The 11,488-nt window shown below is 41.0% G+C and overlaps 1 protein-coding gene across 3 annotated transcripts; it reads right to left on the reverse strand.

The window, feature by feature from the left end:
* Nucleotides 1-1,929: 1,929 nt before the first annotated feature.
* dync2li1 (dynein, cytoplasmic 2, light intermediate chain 1) lies at nucleotides 1,930-11,057 on the reverse strand. Of its 3 annotated transcripts, XM_079512767.1 has the most exons (13): nucleotides 10,928-11,057; nucleotides 10,726-10,849; nucleotides 10,502-10,536; nucleotides 9,989-10,058; nucleotides 9,540-9,628; nucleotides 8,571-8,769; nucleotides 7,961-8,029; nucleotides 6,983-7,060; nucleotides 6,716-6,795; nucleotides 6,056-6,126; nucleotides 5,168-5,265; nucleotides 4,394-4,486; nucleotides 1,930-2,521 (listed from the first exon to the last, which is right to left on the reverse strand). In XM_079512767.1, exons 1-13 carry the CDS (start codon nucleotides 10,939-10,941, stop codon nucleotides 2,459-2,461), a joined length of 1,083 nt encoding a protein of 360 aa, XP_079368893.1. In that variant the 5' UTR covers nucleotides 10,942-11,057; the 3' UTR covers nucleotides 1,930-2,458. The 3 variants fall into 3 exon arrangements, with proteins under 3 accessions (XP_079368893.1, XP_079368894.1, XP_079368895.1); XM_079512768.1 differs by lacking the exons at nucleotides 9,540-9,628; nucleotides 9,989-10,058; XM_079512769.1 differs by lacking the exons at nucleotides 1,930-2,521; nucleotides 4,394-4,486 and having other exon boundaries at nucleotides 5,224-5,265; nucleotides 5,998-6,126.
* Between the last annotated feature and the right edge of the window lie 431 nt (nucleotides 11,058-11,488).

Consider the following 11,488-nt stretch of genomic DNA (forward strand, 5'->3'; position numbering starts at 1 on the left):
AAACCCGTCCACCAGTGACATCATCATTAGGCAGATTTTTTTTAAACAAGATTTTTTTACAATTTTTTTTTAGATTTTCATTATCGTGAGAACGATGGCATCCATTTTCGCATTGCAACTTTTCAGGACTAGAAAGCCTGCAGTTTCTATTAGCTTGTATTCCCCATCGATGATGTCACTGGTGGACGGGTTTCTGAACTTCCCACAGCCCTCCTATGAGACACAGGCCGAGTAGAAAAGAATTGCACCATTTTTTCATGATTATTAGTGAGGACCAATTATATGAAGATAGGTTGAAAAGTGGTGAAGTGGTCCTTTAAACCAGAAACCTAACCCTAACCCCCATAAGAGAAGATCGTTACGCTCTAGTGGTTGCTCTAGCAGTGATTCTCAACTCGTTTAATTTCAAGGACCCCCCAGTGCATTAGTCTACGGACCCCCATTGAATGCCATTTCTATCTCTGGGTGGTCAAATTTATATTGTAAAATCAATGTTAATTTTGTGTACAAATGGAACCAAATGGATTCCAAACGGGTCCATTTGGTTCCATTTGTACACTCTCGGAGTTACAGACCTGTAAGGGTCCATTTGGTTCCAAACTATCATTTAGCTGGGGACCCCCTGGAACTCCCTCAAGGACCCCTGGGGCCCACTTTGGGAACCACTGCTCCACAAGACTATTCTTTTAATGCTTTCTTTGCCAAAAATAGCATTGCAATGTGAGTTGTAGATCGGGTATTTTTTTGGGTAATGTTCCCCCAGAATAAGGCTGGGGTTCAAGTTATTAAGCGAAATATTCTCTTACAGCACCTTTAAGAGTTTGATAACACAAGTGAATGATTCTCATCGTTTTTTGCTGGGGACCCCTGGAAATGCTTTGGCCATGTCTCGCGACCCCCGCCCCGCCACCCCTCCCCACCCCCAATACAAACTGACTGCAAAAATAACCCTAATATTAGAGAAACTATATCATAAATGAATACTGAAACCAGATATAATCATTAATAAAAGTTTATGCATGTACTATGTGTACTTCCATTTCCCAGCCATTCAGTTGCAAAAATAAAAAATAATTTGGGGACCCCCCACAATAATTTGGCGACCCCTTAGGGGTCGCGACCCACGGGTTGAGAACCCCTGGATTAAATGAACCCTAACCTTAATGATTTGAATAGTTTGAATATCACTGCACTATTGTGAATAAGAATAATCTATCCAAATGTTATCCTTGACAGACTGGTAGGTTACTGCACCTTAGTAATAATATTGAAGATGCTGCTGCTGATTTAGAGATTTTCATTAACAAAAAGGTCAGTAACATTCCATTTCACAAACAATGTTTGCACTCAACCCTATAGCCTAGGAGGCAAAGAATTTGGGGTTTATGATCTGGTCGGAAGCAGATGATAACTTACGTCATGTTGTATTCTAGTTTGTAGTCATCAGGCCGGAACCCCCAAACCGGATTCAGAATTACCCAAAATAATTCCCTGCGTCATAATTTTAGGGCCTACCCAATAAATGCATTGATGTGGCCTATGAATCCGACAAGTTTCTATACCCATTCTGGACGGGAACCCCTTTTGGTGTTTTAACTAAGCATTATGTTATACTTTAGCTATTGAAAAATAGCAGATCTACAAGCTCATAGCACGCCACCGAGTGGCACGCTACAAGCTTGTAGGTCAGATATTTTTGAAAATTTGTAAAAATACAGCACAAATCTTTGAATATATATTCTTTCAGAGCGAATGTTTTTTTTTATTTCGACGTCAGGCCTAAATGGGTTAAGTCCTTCTTGGAATAGTTTGTTTGGTATAACCATCTTTTATTCCAACTCGTAGCGACTGGCGAGACTAAAAACAAACAGGGGGGGACCATAACTCTATGGGAGGGGTGGGGGGACCAAAACAAAGCGACGCCAAGGTTTTTATTATTTTATGATTTTATCATCCGGTCACACAGGCGATTTAGAAACACTGACCAGGCTTTCCTCCTAGGTGTAAAGTCTGGTGACGTGAGGTTAATTTCCTTACTTTTACAGGGCATAATTGAGATAACCATGAGATCAAGTTAAGAATAATACAAATCACTGTCAGCTTAGTCCAAAAGCCACAGTCTTGGAAATCCTTTGATGGAAAAGTTAAGTGTAAACCCATACAACCATTAATTTGGAATGAGTTGCATATTATGATATGATATAGTATAACATCTGTATAGCTGCTTATGTTGTGATGTTTGAACCAGGATCTCTGTAGACAGGGTTATTTTTTGTAGAGCACATTAAATATTCATGTACATTTAAAAAAAAGGCAATCTGTTAAGTAGATTGTAACAGGAATTTACCTACAAATTGCTTGGTAGTGGTACATGTTCAACAATATTTGTAATATAAATTTCTATACATTTTAAGAATGAACAGTGTAAATGTGAGCAATAATAAAGCAGATTTAACTGTTAGCTCTCAAGTTCCAGTCCTTTCCATGACTTGGCTGCATCCCTCTTATACTGTTCCAGTTCCTGAGAGAGAGAGAGAGAGAGAGAGAGAGAGAGAGAGAGTGAGAGACCTTTAAACACAAGACAAACATACATCAAGTAGAAAAGATTTGAGGTAAAAGGGACAAATTCAATCATAAACCTGTGGTTTTATTTGAATTAAATGACTGGAATCTGACTTTTAACTCATACATAGCTAAATGGCAGTAGCAATAGTTCAGCACAGGCTAACATAGATTTGTTATATTTTTTTTAGAAAGAGAGTTGTAAGATTTAAAATAAATATGTTAAAGAACAGGTTAAAGGGAAGACACCGGTCGTGCATCCAGCTTTGTCGGCCGTCTATGCAAACACAATTGGCCCGTGTTCGGGGAGGGAACCATGGAAGCCGGGCGCGGAGGATGAAATTGGTCATTGCACATGCTCTGGCACCTGTCAGCAGGGAGTGTTGGGCCGGAGGAGTAGGACGAAGGCCCTACGTCCTCCCGGTGGTTGCTCCTCACTGGCAGGTGAGTCAGTAGGATACAACAGCAGTGACTGACAAACAAGTGTGTCAGTCAGTGTCCGTGTGTGGGGAGGAATTAATTGGCATAATGACTAAATTGGGCAGAAAAGGGGGTTAAGAGAATTATTGGGAATTATATGATGTAGCTGCATAATCTAATCAATACATCACCATGTCCAACATTGTCACTATCATTATAAACAAGGTTTGACCTGGACAAACAAATGTAAAGTTAGTCACATGTCTAGGTCAGTGGCCCAAAACATCTTATTTATTATTCAACACCAATAAAATGTATATTGGTCCAAGGTGTCAGCTCTATCTAAAGCAGGACAGTCAAATATTAATCCAACATGTATACTGGGGCATTAAAGGCTTGGCAGGGCACCTCGTTTGTTTCCCCAAATGACCCAATGCATAGCAAGTATAAAACTATTCACCTTATGTGACTTGTTAGCACATTGAGCAAGACAATTTGCTCAACATACATTCATTTTAGGTTTCTGATCTGAAATGTGTTGCGTTTATAGATGGTTACGTCCCCTCTCAAATGAGCACTTGCCCTGTCGGGCTACCTGAAAGCAAACTCCACCTGCCCGAAAGTTTCATTTACCTGCCAGGGGCAGGTGGGCAACGCCTGAAATGTGCCAAATGTTCGCTTTGCCATAACATTCTATTGGGAGGTAAGGGCAGCCTGGGCAGGTAGAAGATACCAATTTGCAAGCTACTGTATCTAGACATGTGTTTAGGTCTGTGCAAGGCTTATTCTCTATATTAGAATTGGCATAAACCTTTAGCCCTTCACTCCACGGTACAGTATGGGTACTAGGTGAGAGTCAGAGACTGATAACATCAAGTACGATGAGTTTGTACGATGGGAAAAGGTAACTGTGCCAGGGAGCCTTCCAGACACCTACAGTAGATAGGCAGAGAGGTTTTGCCTTGCCTCAAGGCCATGAGTTATATTACCGCCCATTAAAAATCACACCATAACCGGACCTTTACTACATGCAGGACAAAGGGTTACTATGGGACAGCGCTCTCATAACAAGTCAGATGACATGCAGGGAAGACAACTTAGATAGACCATTACTGATCGCACAGGGAGAATTCCGTTGCCAGCAGTGTGCTCAAGCCTAATCGGTTCTTTGTCGTATTTCTTTATTTTTCTAAACCTATGAGTCAATGTGAGGTCATTGGGCCATTAAAGGTAAAAGGATAAATGTAAAGTAACTTCTTAATCAATGAAATACCAGTCTGTTTGTGACCCAATTAAATGCTGACAATTCATCTTTAGTTTATATACTTTTATATCATAGTTTCCCTTTTACAGTGCTGTTCATGCAATGTCCTTGTCAATGCAGCACAGTAAGTGACTTGTATTGATTTACCTGGTCTTTCTGTGCTCTCATGGCATCGATCTGTGGCTCTATGTACTGAGAGTCCTTGGCTGGATCCTTCAGCTCCAGGCGTGCACTGGTGCTCTGGACATGACAACAGAAACACACAGATCATTCACTGGTGCTCTGGACACATGACAACAGAAACACACAGATCATTCACTGGTGCTCTGGACACATAACAGAAACACACAGATCATTCACTGGTGCTCTGGACACATGACAACAGAAACACACAGATAATTCACTTGCTTTCATGAGCTATTGTTGGAATGTGCATTAGTCACACAGATATAGATTAGAGATTAGACATTGAAATACATGTATAGGATGTATCTGTCTGTGTCTAACACGGAAGAGGAAGTAATCAATCTATGAGGGCCTTTGTAACGTAGTTGTTTTTATGAATATGTGCTGGTTACATAGGAAGAAAGGTGAGCACACCGGGAGCAAGATGAATAAATGATCCGAAAGTGTGACTGTAATCATGCTATTCATTTGGTGATGCCTCATTCATACAGGTCGTACTCACTGCTCAAACAACAGTTAAAATTATTCTGAAATAAAAGCCCCTGATGACCCCCTGGGTGACCTTTACTTGAACATTACTTTTGTCATGTCTATGAGATGATCGTACATACATCTGCATATTTGGAACCACCTGAATTCAGTCTCGTCTTCAGTGTGAAGCTAAACATCTACTGCTCCTGGGCGTCAGGTGGGGTACTGTGCCGGTCAAGGGGAGAGATCTTGAGTCAGACTCACCTCCGGGGGGAAGACATGCTCATAGACCTTCTTCCAGAGGTCTAGTGGGTTTCTGGCGTGCAGAGATGTAATGTCCACATCGCTGCTAGGTGGAGAACCTGGTAGTAGAACAACACATCACCTTGAATTCATATAGTGAAGTATTTTCCAATTTCATGACAGTCTGGCCCCTTTTCCACCAAAATAACGTTGGTTCTAGAACTGGTTCCGTTCTTTATTTATGATAAAATTATGATAAAATGTATTATGGTCTACATCACTTCTGGATCATGTACAAACTGCTCCTCCTCACCTAAAAAGCTCTCCATGCCCTAGCCTAGCCCCACGGTATCTGTCAGACCTCCTCAAAGACTAAACCCCTGAGCGGAACCTGAGGTCTTCAGATATGGAGTTCCTCCATCACGGCTAAAAGCGGACCCTCTGCGATAAAGCTTTCTATATGGCAGCCACTGCTCTTTGGAGCTCTCTCCCTTGGAGATTCGCCAGATGCAAACATTGGACTCTTTCAAGTCTGCACTGAAGAGACATTTGTTTACTCATGCTTTTGGAAATTAGTTTGTTTGTTTATTTTTGTGAATTATAAAGTGTCCTTGGGTTTCTTGAAAGGACTATATAAGTTAAAGTTATTAGTATTATAAATTATAATACCAACCTGAATAGTGACACGCCCACTTTGGTTCCCACTTCAGGGCAATAAGTAGTATTTTTTGGTTCCAGTTCCGAATCAATCTAAACCAATTAATTTGGTTCAAAATTAGGCAGGAAAAAAAGAACGGAATCGGTTCAACCCCAGTGGAAAAGGGGCCACTGTGTTTGAACAATGAACACACCTACAGACTCACAGCAGCTGCAATGCTAACTTTGGCCACAGGGAGACACTGTGCTCACCTATCTGGCTGAGAGAGTCAGAACCAGCAGGTATGATGAGAGGCTTGCTGGTGTCACATGACACAACCTTACTGATAAAACAAACACACAGAAACACACCCAGCTCAGTATGGTTGAAAACATGAAAACCCAAGTCAAGTGAGGGGCGCTCTTATAATCATACATCATCATCATACATCACATTCCGTGCTCAGCCAATCAAATCATTTCTGTGGTACAAACAGACAAAGCTGGGAATAGATGGGGCTACCGCCCCTCAAAAAGTGACATTTAGCGAGGACATTTGGTAAGGATAGGAAAGTGTGAGGTCAACATGACATTGTTTGGGTCCATGTCCCCACAGGTGAGAGGTGAGAGGGGTCAAAAGTCTACTCTCTCTATACACAGTCAGATTTTACAAAGCATGTGTTAGCTTTGCCTTTATCATGTTTTTTCTTTCTTGCAAATTAAGTTAGTGAGTGATTTAGAGTTCATTCACTTTTTTTTCCTTCTTTTTTTACATAAAAAACTGGTGTCCTTATTTTCGGAATGTCATAGGTGAACATATAATGTCAAATTAAATTTGAACTTGTAGATTGTCTATTTTCTCTCTGAGTACTCTAGGTTGAAATAAAGGTTATGATGATGATTGGTGCAGTATGTGAGTTATGATCCTCATACCCTCTTTCTTGACCAAATGCTAGGTGGGAGAAGAAGGTCTTGGTTTTAGACATCAGGGTCTCTGACTTGATGCTGGTAAACTAAAGAAAAGACAAGACAAGACTGTGAGATTGAAGAAGAAATCAGGACAATGAGAAAAGATGGCGGCTGTTCAAATGGATGGAGTGACTGGAGTGTACGTTGATAAGCGGAAGCAATTTGCATTGTCATAATTGACAGAAGAGGTGCTCAATGTTGGATGTTTTATATGCAAATGAATACACTTACTATTAGAGATGCTGCGTAGTAGTGGGCGAGAAAGCGTAAGGTCTTACTGACCACTTTCCTCTTCTCTGAGTCAGATTCCTGCAAACAAGATAGAAAATGTGTCATGTGTCAGCATGGTCAAGTAGTTCTAAAGACAAACTCATGGCCCAAAAGGCTAAATTAGTGTGAAGTAAGCACAAAATGACCACCGTGTGACGGGACAATAACAATCGTTCATTACTTTTGTTGTGCTGCGAATTCAGTACCATTTTACCCTAGCCTGGTTAACCACTCCCCATGAAATGTTCTCAAGGGGGAGTGGTTAACCAGCCTCTAGTTGACCCTGATAAAGGCCCATGCAGGCCAAAACGCGTTGGTCGTTTTTTTTAGCCCTTGTTTTTTTTTAATCTAATGAAATAAAGGATTTTTATACCTCAACTGCACAGAGCTGCCTTGGATCCTCTTTAAAGTTCACCACCTTCCACATTGATCTTTACTCAAAGGTATAGAACTTTTAAAGAACTTGTGTGCTGTATTATTGAAACCCTCTCCAAAGAGCACCTGCCTGCAGTTTTCTACATAAAGGACCCACAAAGCGATTCTTCTTTTCTTTTTTCGTAACCACTCTATACTTGATAAAATGGACCTGTAAATAGCACATTTGGAACGCTGTTATTTCACTCTACACAAATAGATTTGCTAAAAATAGCATGGTCTAAAGCTCACAATGTGTTGCGTCGGCTATTTTTGGTATTCCCCCAGAATAGGGATGCTGAGGGTTCAACAAAAGTGGCATTTTAAGTTTTACGCATATTTTGATTATCACTATATCGTTAATCTAAATTATTTTTGCCACAATAATCGTGACATGCACTTTTCATATCGTCCCATCCCTACTATGTGATGATGAAGTGGTATTTCCCATCTCGATGTCTTATGAAAACCAACTGAGTGAAAATGTGTGATGTGGAGAATGAGTGAGTCCAGTGTGTAGCCCACCTGAAAGAGGTCATATTTGCTGCCGATGATGAGCAGAGGAATGGGGAAGGGGTTGATCAGTTCTCTGTCCTGTGGATGGAGTCACAGTGCGCTCAACATACAAGCATTCTCAGTGTCATCCTAGATCCTAGACCTAGACTACCTTGAGTCATTCACCAGTCATACCGCTATGTCAGTTATTCAAAAATACTTAGCTCATGATTATCAAGGATTTTGCCTTGATAACTTGTGGAAAGATTTTCCAATTGACCACTAGGGAGCACTATGAATGCAATAACACAAATCACACAATGAATAAGAAATAGTTTGTGCAATCATAACACAACTCACAGGATATGTTTCATAACACAGTAGAACCCTCTGTGTAAACAGAAACTTCACCCAATAAGGGTGAATTATTCCAAACACTTGGCTGGTGGAAATGTGACCACATATCCTTGTTTGTTCATGCACAACCAAACTATGTGGATATGTACTTGTATTTTATTTGACAGTACTAAATTGTATTAGCCTTTCAAATGACGTATTCTTTATGTATGGCTATGTTCTTGGTGATGGAGTCTAGCAATCAAATCAAATCAAATGAATCCATGAAGAGCTGAGGTCTTACCGGATAGTCTTTAGGTAAGACACGTGCTGCTGGCTGGACAGAGGCCTGCTGCTTGCCTCCACCCTGGACCTTTCTTACTCGCTGCACCTGGGAGAAGGCCTTCTGCACCTGGGTTTGTGCCTCTAGTAGCAGCCTTTCAGCGGTGGCCCACAGTGCATTGGGCTTAGACAGGTCCAGGATTAGAATGACTGACAATGTCCTGGGAAACACAGGGAAATGGACTTGTACTGTAGTAGAATAAACCCAAAGTTGAACTTGTCACACAGTCCCCTGTCAGGGATGTTGCACAATACCAGTGGTGGAAGAGGTACTGAGATGTTATACTTAAAGTACCAATACAGTATCAATACCGCAATAGCACAAGCTCACAACGCGTGGCATCGCAACGTGGTCAGAGCTTGTAGATCGCTATTTGGCCGAAGTATAAATAGGGATGAAGTGGTTAATGCATGTTTTAAATTAAACTCTACAAAGTAACAAGTAACTCAAGATTTCAAATACTACAAATAGTTACAATATTGCCCTCTGAGATGTAATAGAGTAGAAATAAACGTATTGAACATTGGAAATACTCCACCACTGCACAATATGCTCACAACTAAACCTCCCAAGTAGCCTGCAACAAAACTCTACGTTTTTCCAACATAAAGCTGTCAGAAGAAATTATTTAAATGTGCTGTATAATTTAATAATATCGTGTATAAACACAGGCACATTTTTGAAATCTAATAAAAGCATGCATAATATCTTTATAGAGATGATTGTGTTTTCTCAGGAAAACAATATTGTGGGAGTAGCTTCCGGGTTGGTCTCCAGAAAGACGTGCTTACACTATAGCGTGCACACAAACGCATCTATTTTACACACAACACACCACATCATCATGGACTATCTCATCTTGTAGTGTGTATTACTCTTAAAATAGCAGTATAAGTCGTCAGGACACGAGAGAGTGTGCTTGTGGTCTACCTGATATTATTTGTTGAGATGGGGATCTGGACCAGGTCTGAAAGGGATGTGCCCCCTCCCAGCTCCCAAATGTGGGCTATATCTTTGGGCTGAAAGACAGAGATCACCTTGCTGTCAGACTATTTAAACAAAGGTGTGCTCATTCATGTGCAGTTCTGCTACATTTCCCCACCAAGCTATGTTCCACATAATATCTATAAACAAGAGATAATAGAGAATGAATTAAGAATATAGACAGTAAATATTGAGAATGACCATGTGTTGTACTCCACTGAAGAAGGGGTGTTCACCGGGATGGTTTACCAGGCTAACGACATATATAAGCACACAAAATCCACATCATGTGACGGACCCACTAGATGGGGATCTGGTCATAACTAGCTGAAACGCTAGGTCCTCTTCCATAGTATTCTATGCATGGTTGAAGATCATGTTTTGGAATAACTTACTGTGTTGTGTCCTCGAGCCCGTCTTCCGAAAGTGTATTCCAGTGCAAGGGTAGGCTTCGACGGTTCATCTCTGAATATAGAAAGACAAAGGTGAAGGAAAGACACAGAGTAGCCGTCTCAACTGCTCAATTGTTGTCGCTCAAGCTGAATGTGCCGGTGTGGATTTGAACCGTCTGCGGTGGTGGGCAGTTACTTTACCACTGCGCCACCAGAGCACCTGTGATAATGTCAAGTTTACCCTGGCGTTCCTATTTTGGGCAACATTTTTACAACTTTTTTTAATGTTCCAAAGTAACAGCTTAGATAGTCAAAGTATAATATAGGGCTTAAATCGTTAAGTACTTTAAACATGTATGCATACTTGCATAGCCAGGAAGGAGACTGTCTGTGTTTCCTCAAACCACTTGTTTCTCGTGACACCTGTCTTATCTTTATACCCCCTCAAAACCTTGTTCTAGTTCACATACCAGAAACTTTCATACAAATGCGTGCCATGATCTGGACTGCACTCACCTTTCAAGACACCTGAGGAGAATGGAAGTTTTACCCTGGAAAGGGGAAGAAAGTGTGTGCTTCCATTAGAAAAATGGTCAATGTGAGTGTGATGTGTAAGGCATGATTGATTGAATACTTTATTAAACAGTTAGCACAGTGACAGGTCGAGGTACAGATTAATACACTGTATGTGTGTTTACCATGTCTGTGATGTAATGTACAGTATGTAGTCGTTATCCTACCCCAGCCTTACTCCCCATCAGGAACACGGTCCTCTCGCTAAAAGGTTCTCCTCCATCTTCCTCTCTGGTACCATTCTCCCTAGTGTGCACCTCCGCGGCGGCCAGTTCCCATAACGTGTCTGTGCTGAAGTGCGAGAAAGATATTGTTTAATATTCCGGCATCGAAACTACTGAACAAAATAATTGTGTCCGAGAATCTTACCTTAGCTTTGGCATTCCAGCTAATATGCTCTCGTCATCATAGCTACCATGCAATGTCGAGAAAACCAAAATAAACGTTGCCTAAGCAACGCCGCCGCAGGCTGATGACGTGTAAGTACTATAGTAGCTTGCTTCATTCATAGCGGACGGTTCACGACTTCGCCGCCTTGTGGACTGGAGTTGAGGTGCGTCTGTATCTACATGTGGTCGACAGACTCGACAGTCGAGATTATACTAAATGTACAGGATTGTTGCAAATATTGACAAAACTGTTTTTCCACAATGTTCTATGGACATTTTGAGGGGAATTTTGGGGGAAGAAAAGGGATGAACACTTATTGGTGAAAGTTCACAATGTGAACATTAGTTATTTTGGCAAAATTTAACATACAATATACCGGTAATCTTCGAATAACATTGATGCAAGGGTACAGACTGTGTGTGTGTGACCAGCACTACTTGACCTTTAAGTCCTTATAATATAAGGACTTAAAGGTCAAGAAGTGCAGTTAACAAGCATTATAAGGCTTATATGCTTGTTACAAAGAATTATGGCCAGGCC

Source organism: Electrona antarctica, assembly GCF_951216825.1.
Source record: "Electrona antarctica genome assembly, chromosome: 10".
NCBI classification, from domain to species: Eukaryota; Metazoa; Chordata; class Actinopteri; order Myctophiformes; family Myctophidae; genus Electrona; species Electrona antarctica.